General features: G+C 34.0%; 2 protein-coding genes across 2 annotated transcripts in view; one reads left to right on the top strand and one right to left on the bottom strand.

Annotated features, from left to right (window-relative positions):
• Positions 1–3,702, bottom strand: part of LOC140061687 (cytohesin-1-like) — a 47,828-nt gene extending 44,126 nt beyond the window's left edge. Inside the window, exon 1 of the mRNA XM_072107910.1 lies at positions 3,452–3,702. Within this exon, the coding sequence (XP_071964011.1) occupies positions 3,452–3,566 (115 nt within the window). The 5' untranslated portion in view covers positions 3,567–3,702. The remainder of the gene's footprint in view (positions 1–3,451) is intronic.
• On the top strand, positions 1,779–19,323 carry LOC140061670 (WD repeat-containing protein 13-like). The gene is made up of 15 exons (XM_072107908.1): positions 1,779–1,947; positions 3,959–4,096; positions 4,419–4,474; positions 4,722–4,813; positions 5,448–5,493; positions 6,472–6,614; positions 6,850–6,932; positions 7,171–7,311; positions 7,563–7,729; positions 9,644–9,787; positions 9,928–9,986; positions 16,282–16,401; positions 16,675–16,793; positions 18,218–18,366; positions 18,684–19,323. The coding sequence occupies exons 1-15, from the start codon at positions 1,914–1,916 to the stop codon at positions 18,717–18,719; spliced, it is 1,527 nt and encodes a 508-aa protein (XP_071964009.1). The 5' UTR covers positions 1,779–1,913; the 3' UTR covers positions 18,720–19,323.
• Positions 19,324–19,341: the final 18 nt, after the last annotated feature.

Genomic DNA, 19,341 nt, shown 5'->3' with positions numbered 1-19,341 from the left:
ACAGTCTTAATAGAATGACACTAGATACCCAGGCCGGCAGGTTCAATCACCATCCAACCAATTCAATTATCTCAACCTGTCAAAATCTAATTTTCAGCATAGTTCACTATAGATTAAATTGTGCTGTTGTTGCTTACTTGTACTTGTCAAACGTTTAAAAAAAATTGTCTGCAATGTCTGTGTTTACATTAGTGATCCAACAATCAAATAAATATATATTATTTCCACATGGACAGACGTCATACACACATACATCTTCTTAATCTCATGTACAGTAAACTGTCCCCTGTGCGTACTTGGCACGTAAGCCATTGCCATGGTGATTTATTAATCGCAATTGATTGTTTAATGTAACTATCTTATTTTTTTTTATATTAAAATTAAAGCAAAATCATTACTTTGTGGCTTTTCCGGCGATGTTTCAAAACACAATAAAGTTAATAAACTGGATTTTCTAAAATAGAGTGACTGTTGTTCGTAAAAAACAATTCTTAACTTTATAGTTTTTTAGTAATTGGATAATGAACAGTACTCACTGTACTACATACTAAAATACATCTCATGAAATTAAATTAATATTCTTGTCAAATTTGAAACTGAATTAATACAAAATAAATTACAGCACTCTCCAGAAAAACATTACATACAGTAGCTCAATTTCATCTTCACACATTTGAATTAAAAGGATAAATCTGTTGAATACATATTTTATACACCATATGTTACACCTGTTAGTGGCTATGATTTGTGCAGTTACTTAGAAATAGTAAATTCCTCCACAATAGAATTTTGTATAAATAATTAAATGCTTTTTTCAGTACCTACAGTTATGTTTAAAACCATGGAGAAAATACATTTTGGGCTGACCCTGTTTTTAACACCAGTGCTATAGTAAATATTAGAAAGGTGAACATACAGTACCGTTGAGAATGATGGTAAAACAGTGTAGGCTGTGTTAACACACACCTGCTTCACACATGAATGGCAATGTGGCTTTACTTACAATACTTTGTAACAATCATGTATTATTGTAAATGAATACTTTCTTATTGACCAAATGTGAACTCTGTAGGCTACTGTACTTAATATTGCTAACTCAACTGTACTTCTCTGCAGAACAACCCTGGATAACCCTTTTTAAACATTGCTTGTCTGTTTATACCCTTGTGGACTACTACTGTGTAATACAGTATGTCTGGTACAGGAATTGTCTAATTTTTAATAATCAGGCATACAGTACTGCTAGCAGTTCTCCAGGACATAGGTAGTAAAAAATCCTTATTTTATTTGCCGGTTTTTAATCATGATACACATACAGACCTTTCTAATAAGTTTAGCCAAAAAAACCTCACACTCACAGCGCTTAGTTTTTCTAGGCACCACTACAGTACAGTATTAATTGGTCCAAGAACCTGCCCTGTACTAGGACCTTGCAGCCATATTTGGCTTGAATTCCGTACAGTACAGATGCTACTAATCTATCTAATTTATTATTATTATTATTATTATTATAATATGAGGAGTACTGTACTTTTTTTTTTAGTTCAATTGCATAAAAAATAAATATGAACTACTTTATCAAAACAAGGAAGTAGATTTTATCCTAGCAGGAACTTGTCGGGTTATATTGCGGGAAATTATGTGTCAACAAAATTGTTTATAGATATAAATACTATATAGAAAGGTACTGTACCACCTTACTGTAGAATAGATAGTACTGTATATAGAATATTAGTAGTACAGAGTAGACTTACAGTATACAGTAAGAATCTACCTTGAGTCATGCATGAGGTTGATCAAAGAAAATATGAAGTCCAGGCCTATAAATTTAGGTGAGAGTTATGCGATGATACAGTAGTCTGATCAGATAAAAAGTCTTTTTTACTTGCAAGAATATTAGTATTAAATTGATCATGGGATCAAGAACAGAGTCTATAGGGATTACAGGTAATTCAAGAATGATTTAAAAGAGATTAGTAATAAAAGCAGAGTTAGGACCATATTAATTGTAATCAGCATTCTAATTAAAGCCATTGAAAAGAAGACCTTGTCAGAAAATATATTAAATTGTGCTATAATTCTGAATGTAACCTTGATATGCAAAATATACATCATTATGCAAATTCCTGTTAGTGTTAGTAGGGCACAGCGATCTTGACTGCATCGAATATACTGTAAATGATTCCTAGCTCTATTAATGCAATATTACACATTATAGTCATATACTGGTTTTTTTTTTGAGAAGAATTAAATGAATCTATAAAATTGACTTTCGAATCTCTAGGAGTCTAGAGACTTAAGTCTTAATTTGAATAATTATTTCATCGGTGAACTCAAATTGAACTTATTAATTACAGTACTACTGTCAGTGACTTATAGACGCGACTAGGATAGTTTATGAAGGCCTACTGTACTGTAATAATATGTTTTTCTTATCCATTAACAGTCAATCCATCATGGGGAAACCATTAATGTGATTGAGAGAAAATATTGCATATTGCCATTGGGATTCCACATAAATCCTGTATACGATCTCGTTGCCACTCCTATTCATCAGTGGAAGGAAATGACATCAATGAGAGCAAAGCCATGCTTGCTACCGCATCGCTGTCAATATAGCCTATTCAACAACATAGGCTACTGCTACTACATACATTTCACAGTCAATATTTGCCTTGTATTCTAGATACTGTAGCCAGTGTATTCATTTATTGTTTCCCTTCAGGGCTGAAACAGTTGTTTAAAAATCATTAAATTTGTCAACAGTAGAGAAACAAGATGTGTGTGTTGTTTCTATTGTTTTATTTGGAAAATAAATTAAATATTCACAGATGTGCAGTGTAACTGTGATACATATACAGTAGACTTTGGTTACACATTTTTTTATTTTGATTAGGAAATAAGAAAGTAACATGTCCCTATCCCTTCTCGTCTTGCTTCTACAATGACTTTCATTACAATAAAAAAGACTGCGAGTGAAAAATAATAAAAAATGTTCTATCTCATAATTTTTTTAAAATAAATTCACAAACAAATACAAAACTCGCTAAATACATTAATTAGCCTGTGTAGATGACAAAATGCTTTGTATATAAATATATTAATGGACTTATCATTTATGTTACTGTAAACTAACAGTTTCATAAATATATATGCAGCAAAAATATATAAATATTTTTTTAAATAATAAAATATGATGATTAACTAACTAAAAAAGTCTTATTTAAATGTTAATAAATGTTAGAAAAGTTGTGAACACACAAAAAACAATTAATTGTAATTAATAAGCCTAACTAACCAAACACATTATAAAACAATATAAAACCGATATGAGTCAAAAGTCAAAGACAATAACAAAACATTAATAGGTAGGCTAGGTAAAGATCACTTCCTGTCTCCACCAACACCAGACGATCGTCGCCTATCCTGTTACCTAAACAAAAGTACTTACCGGGGGCTACATCGCTGTTTACACCGGTCTGTGTGATGGTTGGATTGACAGTCTTGTATTCCGTAAAATCTTGTCCTTCCTGTTCATTCATTTCGTACAAGAGTGTATCTTTCATTAGAAAGAACTCTTAAAGAATATACGAGATATTTCAAACGGAAAAATCTTTCAGAAAAATAAGATTTTGCGGAACCAAAAGAACAACGCTTTCCTTGTTTGTGGTGGTGGGCAGAGGAGTGACTCAAAATCGAAAATCTGCGTGTGTGTGACCTATGTCATTGACCTTAATTTTCAATTCATTAACATTTGACCGACTGAACAACAATACCGTGTATTTATTTCCTTAATTTATGAATGTTTGGGCGTATAAGCAAGGCAAAATATTTAGTTTACGTTTCGATGTACATTTATATTTTTTAAATAAACCTGTATTATATTTATCTATTAACTAATTAAAATGAATTAAGTAATAGAAAATATGCTACAATGTTGTTATTGTTTTTGTTGTAGGTCCGGCCGCCGTAACCTCAAGGTGTGGTGTAAACAAAAACGGAATCAATCGCCGAAAAATGGCCGCTGTGTGGCAGCAGGTTTTAGCAGTAGATGCTAGATATAATGCTTATAGAACTCCAAATAATCCGCAATTTAGTTAGTGATGTTATTTTGTAGTAATTAAGTATTAAAAGAAGAAAATAGTATACTAAAAAATGCTAGGCCTAGGCCTAAAAAGACCAATTCCAGGGTAACCGGCTTAGCTAGCTATATAGGCTAAGTATATAGCTTTGCAATTGCATAAAACTAAATTTTGCAGATGCATGCAGTGTAGTGTTTTTTAGATATGTTTGCCCTATATAATATAATAATCTAACTCACTGTACTGATACTGATCATTGATGTAAATTCTTTGTACCAGATTCAATAATAACAAAGATTCATACATTTCTATTAATTTATTATATTATTTTTACAGGAACCTTGTACATAAGAAGACGAAGTCAGCTTTTAAGGGAGCATGCCAAACAGGAGGTAGCAGAATTACTGAAACTGCTCTACTATTTGTCAAATAAAACAATAACTAAAATCCTACAACACAGAAAACAGACCTTCTGAGTACCAGATGTACTTAATGGCAGACATTTAGAAGCAAATTTGCAAAATGACACATACATGCAATTATTACAAACATTTATTAAATTATATGATACAATTGTATTCATTTTACTACTATAACATTATGGTTTTAAATTGATATCGTCTTCTTTCCATTTCAAAGAATGATCCGCAGGTCCGTAGACAGTACTTAAAACAACGAACTCAATTACTAACGGAACGATATGGAGCTACAATGTCTCTGTCCGATCACAGGTAACAAGCCACATGAAACACATTTACAAATAGCATACCACAATAATAAATCAAACAACCATAGTTAATCATAGATTGTCATACAAACTAACCTAGTTAGTTTGTTTGTTTGTTAGTTCATTTTTATACTGGGTGACCTCTTCAGTCAAAGACTGATCTCCCAGAGGGCCCAGTTGGTGATCAGTGGCTGGGATGTACTAATACACCGAGGTAGCCCCCCTACTCGTCTCGAAAGATGTACTAGGTTCTTTAAAGTGCACACAAGCTAGTTGTGTACACTGGACCTACGGTTTATAGTCCTATCTGAGAAGACTCGTTCTACCACCAGAACCATGGAGTGAGTGAGCCTCGAACCCCTGCCGATGTTAAGGCTACGTAATTACGGTTCCACTGTCTTAACCGCTCGGCCACTCACTCACTCACTAGTTTCGGGAATTAAATAAGAAATTATAGGCCAACAATTAATTATGTTGTTTTAATTAATTAAATATCATCACTGATTTCCTTATTCATAGTAACTGTATCTAATACAATAATAATTAGAATCAAATGTATCTAAATACAGTTGTAAAACTGTTTTGTGAAAATATGATTGATATGAAAGATAATTATTCACCTGTTTATTATATTTTAGTGGAAGTCTGTGGAGTAGAAACGCAAGTGTTCGTGGGAGTAGAGGAGTAAGTAAAACAAACAAGATCAGATTCCTTACAAAATTAAACATTTTTTTAATGAAATATTGAGAGACTCGACATCTAATTTTTTCCTGTAAAAACTATTTTTCTTCCCTTCTCTTGGCCTCAATAACAATAGGTGGCTAATAAAATTAATGATGAATTAAAAGATGAAGTGCAAATTGTAATTGTAACAATAATTCACAATTGTTTATCTAAACTAAATTGTTTTATATGGTAGATGGTACCATACTATTTTGAAAATTAAAGTAGTATTTACATAAAAAGACATGTTGATTAAATGATTTCTGCAATTATGAACAATATGTAACCAGAGTCTAAATTATATTGAAATAAAATCCTTGAATAAAGAATGAATGAGCATTCATTATTAAGTTATATACACTGATGGTTGATTCACAACAAAATGATGTAATACTTACTTAAAATTGTTAGTAATATCTTTCATATAACTTAGTATAAAATATTACCAAGGTCGTATTTCCAAGTCATCACACAAATTTGCTGCACTTGATATTGTACCACTTAAAGTTCAGCACTCAACACCATTATACAATACATGGGAATGCAGAAAAAAGCAGGAAGGAAATCTTACAGATTCCCTCAATTGTTCCAGCAGGAAATGTGTTTCCTTTGAGATAGTAATAAAAAAGAATATTGACGGATTGCCGTGTTATATAGTTGGTAAACGATAACAACGTGTGTGTATATAGCCTTCTTTTAATATATTTAATGCGTGTTCACATTATTAGACACATAGAACTATATATTGAAAATCCAATAGTCATGCTAGGCCCTTACTCCATTACACCTCTTTAGCATGAGTTCACACTTTCCCATATAATTTCATAAATTAGCCATCCATTGAGGGGACAATTTTGTTGTACAGTATCTATTTTTTCCTCTTTGTTTTATTAGTTTAAAATGCTGATACAATATTTTACGTAATTACTTTCTTAACAGAGTTTAGATGACCTTGGAGGAGAAGGGTCATTCCGCACTCACAGACGTCAACAGAGCAAGGGTTCATACAAATCAGAAAACATGAGCCCAGGAGCTGTTGAGAGTGTGGGTCTAATACCTACTAGAAATGCGGAAGCTAGCAGGTGAGGAAGGGTAGAGATGCCAACAGTTGTTATGTTATGGTTAATTGGTGTATTGGGTAAACTGTATACTTAACACAAGGCAATCTAACAACAAGACTCTATAGGAACTCGTAACAGTCCATTGATCTTATGTCTTTTTATAATGAACACAAAATAGACCTATTGTAGTACCAAGAACCCTGGCCTCAAAGTGTTCTTTAATTAGAGGAAGATGTATTTATTGTATTCATTTCAGGGCTATGGCTGGTGATACAACAACGGCTGAGAACTATGCATTTGCTGGCATGCATCACATATTTGACCAGCATAGAAGTGCAGGTATAAGCAATATGAATATTCATGAATATTTAAAATAAGTAATAAAGGCCACCGTATTATTTAAATTGCAAATCCCCTCACAAAAGACAGAAAACTTCTTTTATTTGCAATGAAAATACAGTATACTTTGTATTTACATAAGAATACAACAGTTCTACTGGTATAAACAGTTTTAGAAATTATTTTATTTTCGCTTTTAAGTAAAAACAATACTGATTGAGTTCTATTTTTATTATAGTGACTTGCGTAAAGTTTGCAAACGACGACAAATCGCGCATAGCATGTTGCTCGCTAGATGGTAATCTCTCGGTCTGTCAAGTCCTTCCAGAACCTGCGACAGTCGTCTGCGTTTTTAAAGGTCACACTCAAGGGGTTAAAGGTAATGTCACAATTATGCAGTGTATTTAATTAATTCACAGTGAGGGTACCTGTAATTAAGGTGCTGTTGTACATGACATACTGCAGTAACTGCAGTAATACAATTTATTTGGGTTTGTTTCTGGTAGTGGTTTTGTTTTAGTTGAAACTGCCAAGGGAAGTTCCCTCATTATTTTTTCACTGCCACGTCTCTATTGCCACAAGTTTAATATGTAATCATTTATAAATATATTTATTCAATTTCTTTGACAGATTTTTGTTGGTCGTTATCAAATGACCTGTTACTCTCTGCGTCATTAGACACAACTGCTAAACTTTGGTCCATCAGTTCTGGGTCATGTTTGCGGACAGTACAAGATCAAGCCAAAGGTCAACTATTAGCATGTACATTCCAGCCAGTTAATAACAATATGATTGTTGTATCCTTACAAAAAATATACTGTACTATTTACTTCACATTGACCTATCCTCCCCAATCCTCAAATTAAACAAGTTTCCTAAAACCACTATGTTAGCTTTGAAATCCAATAAAGTTTTTCGAAATGTTAGCAGCTATGAGCGCTCACTGGCTAAACCCAGAGCCCCTGAGCTTATGGAGCCCCTGATCAGTGCTCCAGCGTTGGAGGGCCACTTAGGGTTCCTCAACCAGGGGACTCAGGTCTCTACGCATGTCATTTGTGGGTAACCTGTATAGGCCACAATGGTTTTACTTTTAGGAAAATGTCATTTGTATTTTACAGTCCACTCACCGGCTTGGAGAATCTTGATAGTAACAAGTTTTATTTAAATTAATATGCATTATGCTACATAAATATATTGAAAAGACAAGAAGTGAGAACAAAACTTACCAACTGATTTCATCATCAATAAAGTGAATCAAATATAAGATTACTTTATATATATATATATATATATATATATATAATGGTCTATTATCAAACAGAACAAGTTCTTAATTAAACGAGTGAATGAGGTTTGTGTTAATTAACGGACATTCGTAATGTAAACACCTAGAAACTGAAATGAAACCTAAGCAGTATCTATTCAATTACTTTTGATTCAGTTTAAATCTCGTTTTACTTATGACATGCTGTAATGACCTTAATAGGGCACAAATCTACAGTAATCATACTCGTCTTCTGCATCACTTTCCCTTTACACAGATTGGACAAATCTCCAACATCAAATTAATGAAAATCTTCCCTAGATTTCCCGGTGTATCTGTTCTATCCCTCTCGGCTGACTTGGCCTTGGTGGCTATGGGCTGAATGACACAGCGTAACCCTTAGGAATGAGATATTTTCTGCTTATAGTGCTTCAAGGTATTAAAAATTGTGCTATGGAAATAAAAAACTATATTGGCTTGATACCAGCTTATGAAACTTTGAAATTGTGAAATTATCTATTAAATCTTATATAAGGAAGTACAGTACTGTAATGAATTCAATATCAGGAACTTAAGTGGGCCTCTCAGTGGTAAGTCCACCAGAATAAGTGGATGATGGAATGTCTGGTTTTCACTTTATACTATTAATAGTACATTTGTCATAACCGAGAGTGACTAAGAGAATATTATCAGTCCACAAATGACATGAATATAGAGTGGAAAGTCAAATCATGGTGAACCAAGCTAATGATCAATATTACATTAATTTATTAAAAAAATGGGGTTCAAAACAAGTTCAAGGTTTTTTTTTAACGACACTAAACAATGGGAAGTTTAGCACCTGAGTGAGCGTTACACATGCTTAGAACGTTGACACTACGTATTGTATTCATGATATAGTCCTTAGGTTTCCCATTGAGATTTGTTTCCTGTTAATCCCAAGGAAAGGAAGGAAAAACCTCATTTATTTGAATTAATCTTAATTCTAACGCATTCTTGACAATTCCAGCATTAGCGCATTGTGACTGATGGATTTAGAAATACTTAATTTATATTGTGGATTAGATTTTGATTTCTTGGTGGTTTCAATTAATCCTTTTTGTGTTTGCTTTGGTGTTAGTAGATTATTTAGATCATCTTGACCACCAGTTTTTGATATACAAAGCAATATCATATAATAGTGAAGGATCAAATTCATCAGATTTATATTACTGTGTATACCATCATATAAACTAAACCTAAGTGACTTTAAACTGACTGACTGGATTTTCTCCTGTACATTTGAATATTGAGGATTTTGGGGATGGAGTGGGGTTATCTAAAGCAGCTATTTGATCCAACTACAAGTGTGGTTCTCTATGGTTTTAGCATATTAATTCAAAAGAGTCAGTAACAAAATTATTTTCGGGAATTCAAAAGAAACTTATAAACTTAACATTGCACTTAGACTGGTAGCAGCAAAGGCCATGTACAGGTGTTCAACATCTCTACAGGCAAGCCTTTCAAAGGTGGCCTAGGCAAGACACTTGGCCGGGTGCTGTCTCTAGAATTTGACGAAGATGGACAGAGATTATGGGCTGGAGATGACAAGGTTTGTCAATCAACATGCATATTGTACATGTTTGAAATCCTTTTTATGTACAATGCATAAAAGTAATACATTTCAACTTAAAGTACTTTCCAAAACTTATTTTTGGTTTTACAAAGTGATAATAATAATATTTCTTTCAGGGTACAATTACATCATTTATTTATGAAACCGCTTCTGGAAAATTGACCAAAAGTAAACGGTAAGAAAATATCACGTAAGCATGTTGTCTTTAACATACCAAAAATGTGCTTTGTAATTTAATAGCTGTTGAGCTAAATAGAAATTTCCTGAACCATGTGTAGAATTTCCTTGTTCTTAGAAAAATGTTATTAAACAGTACTGTAGCCCTATTCATTGGATATAAGCCAAACTGTTATTTGTATGTAAAATGACGATATCCACCAACACATTATTGTCACGAACTCCTCTCACGTATGTTTCCGAGCGGTTGAAAATACTTTAGGAACTCCCTTGTGACATAAAAGTATACACACAAAATCCACAAAGTTGTAAAATAACTCAAAAACAAAGCTTTAATTTCAATCAACTTCAACTTTCAACAATCCAGTAAGCACTTTAAACAACAGTTTCACAATAACTTTACAATATAATATCCAACCTCTAATCCAACCTCTAATCCAACAACCTTACAATAGTTTACAACCCTTTATATACAAGATGCTCCTATCCTTCTAGATCATTCTTTATACTTCTCATTATTACATGATTACAGTTTCTATTAATAGCACTTCTGGAATGTTCTTGATTGTTCTTATTAATTATACATGGTTTAAATCAAAACATCTTATTCTAGAATGATCATGTAAATACTATGTTACTCTATATGTTAGGGAATGGTAATTTATTACACTCCCCCCTCTTTCTGAGCTCAAAACTCTTTCTTGGAGTTTTGAGGGGCAAGTATACACGGACGTGGCAAAATATAACATTTCCGACCTAGAAACCCTGTTTAATATATGAATATAAATTCAAACTACATTACGTGAAAACCAAATTCTCATTAAAACAAAATGTAAGAAACAAGTAACTTATAAACATGAAAACCTATTTTGTCTATTTGTAAAGTAACCCTTGCTTTAAGTTAATGGTTTTCGTGACAATCCGTCAGCATTACCATTAGAAATACCCCTTCTATGTACAACAGTAAAGCAATAAGGTTGTAAATCAAGACTCCATCTAGTTAGTCTTTTGTTTGTCTCTTTCATTTCAACCAACCATTTGAGTGGTTGATGGTCAGTAACTATCTTAAATTTTCTGCCTAGTAGATAATATCGCAGACTTTCGACAGCCCATTTTATAGCTAAACACTCTTTCTCTATAGTTGCATAATTCTGTTCCCTTGGGAACATCTTACGACTAAGATACAATACTGGATGGTCAGTACCATCAGGACCTAATTGACTAAGTACTGCACCTAACCCTCGATCTGACGCATCTGTTTGCAGTATAAACTCTGCATTAAAATCTGGGTTTCGTAACACAGGGTCTGAACATAACGCCTGTTTTAACTTTAAAAGTGCATCTTCACACTCAGGCGTCCATTTGATTTTATCTGGATGTTTTTTCCCCGTCAGATCAGTTAGAGGTGCTGCAATGTCAGCATAATTAGGAATAAACTTTCGGTAGTATCCTGTCAGGCCAAGAAAAGATTTAACATCCTTCTTAGTTTTAGGTTTTTCCCATTGTACTACCGCTTCTACCTTAGTCTTTTGAGGACGTATCATTCCTTCTCCAACTACATACCCTAAATAATGCACTTTACTATGTGCGAAACTACATTTTGCAGGTTTGACTGTCAGATTAGCTTGCTTGAGGATCCGAAAAATGTCCCTAAGATGATGGATATGACTTTCCCAGTCTGGACTAAATATTACCAGATCATCCATATAAGCTGCTGCATAAGATTCTTTCTTGCGCAACAGTTGATCCATCATTCTTTGAAACGTTGCAGGAGCCCCATGCAAGCCAAATGGTAAATACTTAAATTGGTACAAACCCATTGGTGTTGAAAAAGCAGTATATGGTTTTGACCGTTCAGTTAACGGAACCTGCCAGTAACCTTTACATAAATCTAACTTTGTTATAAATTTAGCAGGACCAACCCTGCCTATTATTTCATCTATTCGAGGCATTGGATATGCATCAAACTTGCTCAAGCTATTCACTTTTTTGTAATTTACGCAAAAGCGAGCTGTACCGTCCGGCTTTGGTACCATGATATAAGGAGAGGACCAGGGACTGTGAGACTCTTCTATAACCCCAAGTTCCAACATAGATTCTATCTCTTCTTTTACTTTGCCTAACTTAGCCTGAGGAATTGGATAAGCTCTTAATCTAACTGGGTGTACCCCTAGGTTCATTTCAATATCATGCTTTATTACAGTAGTTTTCCCTGGCTTATCCTGTAACACTGAGTCAAATTCAGAAAACACCTCCGCTAAATCTGAAAGCTGAGATTCATCTAATCCTTCACCAGAATCTAAGGTTAAATTGGAACTAGAAATATTTGACCAAGAAATGTCCTTATCCTGACCCTCGTCTTGTCCAGTTACATCATTTATAGCCAGCATAGCCTCAATGGTTCTACGATGAAATTGTTTTAAAAGATTTATGTGGTAGACTTTTGACTTTTTCCGTTTATCATTAGTTTCCACCTCATAGTTTACTGGACCTAGTTTCCTTAAAACCTTGTAAGGACCTTGCCATTTTGCCTCTAATGCATCGTTACTAGATGGTAAGAGTAATAGGACTTCATCACCTGGACTAAATTCTCTACAAACAGATTTCTGATCATATTTTTGTTTTTGCCTTGTTTGGGATAGTTCAATGTTTTCCTGGACTAGATCTTTCATTGAAGTTAACCTATCTCTCATTTTAACAACGTGGGAAACCACACTTTGAGGACCTGTCACCATGCCTGTCCACATTTCTTTCATTATATCAAGTGGACCTCGTACCTTCCAACCATACAATAATTCAAATGGAGAGAACCCAGTTGACTCCTGCGGTACCTCCCTATAAGCAAATAATAGGTACGGAAGCAATTTATCCCATTCTCGGGGATCATCCTGAACAAATTTTCTAATCATAGCCTTAAGGGTGCCATTAAATCTTTCCACTAATCCATCGGTTTGTGGATGGTAGGGAGAAGTAGTCAAGCCCTTAATTGAAAGTAACTTATAAATTTGACTCAACAACTTAGAGGTAAAGTTAGAACCTTGATCGGTTAAAATTTCTGTTGGTACCCCTACCCTGGAAAATAATTTAATCAACTCATCCGCTATCTTTGGAGCTTCAATACTTCTCAGTGGGATAGCCTCCGGATATCGAGTTGCATAATCACAGATAACCAAGACATATTTATTTCCTGTCTTACTCCGTGCTAGTGGACCAACAATGTCCATAGCGATTCGACGGAATGGTTCACTGATTATTGGCATAGGAATCATCGGGGCCTTCAATTTAGTTTTATACTTTGAAGTTTTCTGACAATTTTCACAAGTGTTACAATATTCGGTCACATCCTTTCTAATACCAGGCCAAAAGAATCTCTGCTTTATCCTATCTAATGTCTTTTTCCTACCTAAATGACCTGCCAAAGGAATATCATGTGAGACTTTCAATACACTATTACGGCAAGGGTATGGAACTACTAATTGCTCTATTGGTTCTGTCTGGTGTTTAGTGAAAACCTGCCTAAATAAAATTCCATCCTTACAGACTATCTTTATAGTGTCATCATCCTTCTGTACTAACATCTGTTCCCGAAGTGAAATTAAAGTTCTATCCTTAACCTGATAATCCTTAATTTTATCTCTGCCAATATCTAAAATGTCTAATTCACTATCTTGGCTAGATTGAGCTTCCTTTGTTTTTGCAAACTCTTTCCTAACTTTTCGTTTCTCACTTCTGGTTTTATGAACTTTTTCCTTGGGAGGGTTGTTACTGAGTAGTTGGCCATCTAAATGTCCAAATTCTTCTTGAAAATTAACCACATCATCTAACTGATGTGAAATAACCCCAGAAGCTTTTTCCGACTTTAATTCGTTTTCCTCTCTTAGTTTTTCTTTTCTAGCATGATCTCTAGTGGCAACAAAACTATGCCTATCATGATTCTTATCCCCCTTCCCTAATAAGTCTCTAAATTTAGGAAAGTCCCTACCAAGAATTACATCTCTTGGTAAATCGCTGCAAACGCCAACCAACAAATTATGGTCTTCGTTATTAACCTTAATATTGACGAATGCAGTAGGATAGGCTTGGACATGGTCATGGACGCACCTGCATGTAATTTTAGCTTGCTCCGCGCGATTAATTTTCTTAGCCGCTACTAAATCAGAATGAACAAGTGTCATATCACATCCAGAGTCTATCAAAATTTCACAATCACACCCTTCAACTAGGCCTCTACAAATGTAAGGTGTACATGGTTTTGAAACAGTATCTGTCTTTGTCGACAAAAAGCCATCCTTACTTCGACAAAATCGTTCTATGTGGCCTACTTTTTTGCACCGTCTACAAACGAGAGGTTGTCTAGCGTCAGATTGTGATTTATGAAAGTTATCAGGGGGATTATTATTACCCTTACTGTCAACTTCAGGAGTGCCTTTCACTGTTTTCTCCTGGTTGTTTCTATTTTCGTGTTTTCTATTTTGAAACTTTTTCTCAAAATCGATACCTTTTCTAGCTTGAAAATAATTATCTGCTAATTCCGCAGCATTTAATCCCGAATCTGGTTTATGTTCTTTAACCCAAATTTGTACCCCTGTGGGCATAATATCTATCAATTGCTCTAAAATAACAATTTCAGCTAAATCATCTTTGCTTTTATCAGCAGGCCTAGCCCACTTAGTAAATAAATCTTTTAACCTAACATACATTTCTCTATAACTTTCTTCACTTTTCTTTTTAATTGACCTAAACCTTTGCCTATATGTCTCTTCAGTTATGTCATACCTTTGTAATATTGCTTTCTTCACTATGTCGTACTGGTTACTTTCTGTTACTGGTAGTGATGCATAGGCTGCTCTTGCTTTGCCTGTCAAATGAGGTATTAGTTTTACTACCCAGTGTTCTTTTCGCCACTCATAGGTGTTAGCAATACGTTCAAACGTAGTGAGATAATTTTCAATATCATCACTATCAGAAAGCTTTGCAATCTGAACTTCCTTCAATCTCATTATGTCTTTTAATCGTTTCTCCTCACTGTCCTTTTGCTTGTCCATTAACGCCATTACTAATGCTTGCTGTTTCTCCATATCTTCCCTACGTAAACGTTCTTGTCTTTCCATATCTTCTTTGCGTAAACGTTCTTGTTTCTCTATATCTTCCCGACGTCTTTCATTATCTTCTTGACGTGAACGTTCTTGTTGTTTCATCATCTGCTGCATCATAATATTCTGCTGTTGCATTTGCTGCTGCATCAACAACAAAAAATCTTTTGAAAATGAGTCAGCCCCTGTAGGGTTATGTCCACTGGTTGGTCCAGACTCTTCTGCCTGTTGTTCAGGTTGAATTGATTGAACTGATTCTACATCCGAATCAGTTTCATCGCCGCCGCTGTATTCTCTACCGGATCTTGTTGTTGATTGTTTATCAGCCATTTTTTAAATCTGGATGAGGGTCTTGTTACTAGTTAATCGTAGTTACCGAGACGTTCACAAGTCTACTGTTCCAAATAAATAATGTACTGTTCTTAAAACAATGTTTGTGTACTTACGATTAAACAAAACGTAGCACCACGGCTTCCGTAAAATATCTCAGTATCGTAAGTACCACTTCCTCAAAATATCAATAAAAGTACAGTTGATCCTAAACAGCCACCAATCTATGGCAAAATACAGTAGATCAAACTGCTACCACAAAATATCACAACAGTACTGTAGATAAATACACAGTTAAGTCGAACAGTAGATCGAAATAACCGCTGCCACCAAATTATGTCACGAACTCCTCTCACGTATGTTTCCGAGCGGTTGAAAATACTTTAGGAACTCCCTTGTGACATAAAAGTATACACACAAAATCCACAAAGTTGTAAAATAACTCAAAAACAAAGCTTTAATTTCAATCAACTTCAACTTTCAACAATCCAGTAAGCACTTTAAACAACAGTTTCACAATAACTTTACAATATAATATCCAACCTCTAATCCAACCTCTAATCCAACAACCTTACAATAGTTTACAACCCTTTATATACAAGATGCTCCTATCCTTCTAGATCATTCTTTATACTTCTCATTATTACATGATTACAGTTTCTATTAATAGCACTTCTGGAATGTTCTTGATTGTTCTTATTAATTATACATGGTTTAAATCAAAACATCTTATTCTAGAATGATCATGTAAATACTATGTTACTCTATATGTTAGGGAATGGTAATTTATTACAATTATATTTTGCTACTTGGGCATTACCTCCATGATGGCAGTGTAAGATCTATTTAATAAAAATGTTCATTTTGTAGAATTAACGTGTGCGAAGGCAGTCCTGTAACGTGTATCTCATTTCGTTCATGGGTCAGTCGGGAAGCAAGAGATCCATCACTATTGGTCAATGTGGCTGTAAATCAAGTGTGTCTTTATAAGTACGTAAGGTTAAAGGTTAATTAAATGAGCAAAGGACAAGATTTTGACTGATAATCATTGTGATAAGTGTTAATAATACATATGATTAATAATGATTACACCACAAAAGAGTAACATTTACACCGTTCACAAAATACACCATTTTTAGTTGCCGTTATTTGGAGAGTTGACTGTATTATTTATTATAATACAACGACATTCTAAAAATAGATTTTATCATACACGGATTATATTACTATTGAAAGTAAATGCAAATTATTTGTTCTTTTAAGGGTAATGGGCAAAGACGGAAACCTTCAGTTGAAGAAAACATTTGCCATCAAGCACAAACGAGAAGCAATTCGCAGTAGCTTTTGTCCCCTAATGTCATTCAGGGAAGGGGCATGTGTAGGTAAGAAAAAAATGAGAAAATATCAATATAATGAGTGCAATAATAATAGGTGTGTAGTTTAGACTAATCCCGTTCTCATATTCATCTTGTCTATGTGTAATACAGTGGTGTAACAACTATGAGCGCTCACTGTCTAAACCCAGGGGCCCCGGAGCTTATGGGAGCCTCTGAGCAGTGCCCAGAGGAAAAAAACAGGCATTAAAATATGTCAAAAAGGCCTCTACGTTATGCCACTGGTGTAATATTGTATTATAAGGACAATTGATATTTACATTTCAAGAATATGTTTGCAAAATAAATCTGTAAACGTGGAAATTTTTATATTATTCAGTGGGTATTTATAGTCATAAATCTTATAATAATGTCACAGTATTAGTTTCAGTGTCAGTTATTTCCTTGATCTAATAAATGTACCCACCATTTGAAGGTACTATTGAAAAAATCATACAGGCTCCATTAACGTCCTAGACAAGGTCTATTATAAGTTATTATTTTCCTGTTTTGGTCACCAAAAAACTCCCCTAAAAAATATAATAATAATTTACATCTGTTACTACTTTTCCTATTCAATTGGAGGATATGATGACAATGCAAACGTGGGATGGCTATATGCTATAATGACATTAACATAATTTGGTATGAATAGCAACAATGAGCAACATACGAAATATTAATTGTGAAATTGGTTGTGTCACTTAACGATGGAACATTAAATGATATTTTCCCATGGAACCAGGAAACTCTTCGCATTGAAAATTAATTTCTCAGTATAAGTGAAACCACATTCTAAATAGATTATGTAAATATTTGACATTGTGTGTATAGTGAATCTACAAAAAAACAGGAAAAAATAGCAATTATTTAAAATAATTGAATTTAAGAAGTTTAAAGGTAATCAATAACTGCAGGTCGATAACCTTTGACCAAAATAGCTAGAAAAAACACTTTCTGAAAAGATCATAAAAAAATTAACTTCCTGAAAAAAAAAAAACGCTTATTGAAAAGGAGACTAGTATTTATTATGTTGCAACTATAATCAAGGTACCTTGCGATCTCTCCAGGTATGCTACAATAATGGTTTAAGAATGTTGTTGCAAAGGCCTCGACATTGCAGTGCCAGCCTCATGTTTACGGAATGTAGAATTCCCTCTTTTTATGAATTGTTAAGAATATCAATATATGGCCTGATGTGTAGACTTAATGCAAGCAAAAATATTTTAATCTCAACGATTATAAGCAACGTCTTAGTTAAGTCGAAGATGCTCTCCAGATGGAATGCCATCCTGAGATGAGTAGTAGTAATTTTGTTTATTTTATTTATTTCATTTATATGTAATTTACTTTCTATGGACCAGAGTTTCCGAAATAAAAGATTGAATGAATGAATGAATGAATTTATACACTTTTTAAATCTTCATTTGCAGTGACAGGCAGTGAGGACATGTGCGTATATTTCTTTGATATTCAACGTTCAACTAAACCGTGCGTTAACAAGTTACAAGGTCACTCAGGTCCTGTTCTCAGCGTATCATTTAACTATGATGAAAGCCTGTTAGCTTCATCTGATTGCAATGTAAGTATGTTTCTTTAAAAAGGGGGTATCCCCAGATAATTCTGGCAAATGACAAGGGGGCACACTTATCGGGGTTGGTTTGGGTGTCTCAATTTTATCACATCACTGGCTGTCTACACAATATCGACTATGCAGCATGTATAGTGCAGTCATTTTGTGCATTCTCAGAATGACTTTTTGACTCGATAGGCTAGTGGTGCGTCATGAAAACAAAATGTTGCTATTTACAAATTGAAAATTAATACAAAATGAGAATAAATAGCTATAATTACAGTAGAATGCATATCATTCACTGAAATAATAATTATTTCTTACAGGGACTGGTAATAATATGGAAAAGAGAACAGAAATGAAGTTATACAAACAATTAAATGAGCCTGCACTGTTCTATTCATTATCAGGACTATTTGGTAATGTTAACAGAAAACAAATAGACAGCTTTGTTTCTTCAAAAGCTATGTTTTGACATTGTATATACTGTATGTAAATGATAAATATTTAATATATAATAGTACTACTGAAGAATATACCTGTTGTTGTTCCCTGTGTGTTGGTGTACAATATTGTCTTAAGCTTGGTTCCCACTAGGACGCAACGCAAAGGCAATGCAAGTCAATTGACAAGTGATGGATTATTTAAACTGACCCGTGTCATTAATCAACTCGCTTACGTGGCGTTTATGTCGTTGCATTGCCTCCTAGTGGGAACCAAGCTTAAATATAGCAGTGATTGATCGCATGGATAGTTACAGAAGACACAGGCATATTAAGATATGAATATGTCTGTTGGTGTACAATACGTACAGTATAGCAGTGATTGACTGTTGCAGTGACAGTTATGGAAGATACAAAAATATACAGTAATATCAATATATGTGTGTGTAAACAATCATTTGATTTGTAAACCATTTGGGCACAACAAAAAAACAATGCCTTAGTGTATGCAATAAAAAAAGACAACAAACTTGGTTTTCTG

The sequence above is a fragment of the Antedon mediterranea genome, chromosome 1, assembly GCF_964355755.1.
Source record: "Antedon mediterranea chromosome 1, ecAntMedi1.1, whole genome shotgun sequence".
NCBI lineage: Eukaryota > Metazoa > Echinodermata > Crinoidea > Comatulida > Antedonidae > Antedon > Antedon mediterranea.
Note: the sequence above shows the minus strand (reverse complement) of the source record. Positions and strands in the feature narration are given on the sequence as shown.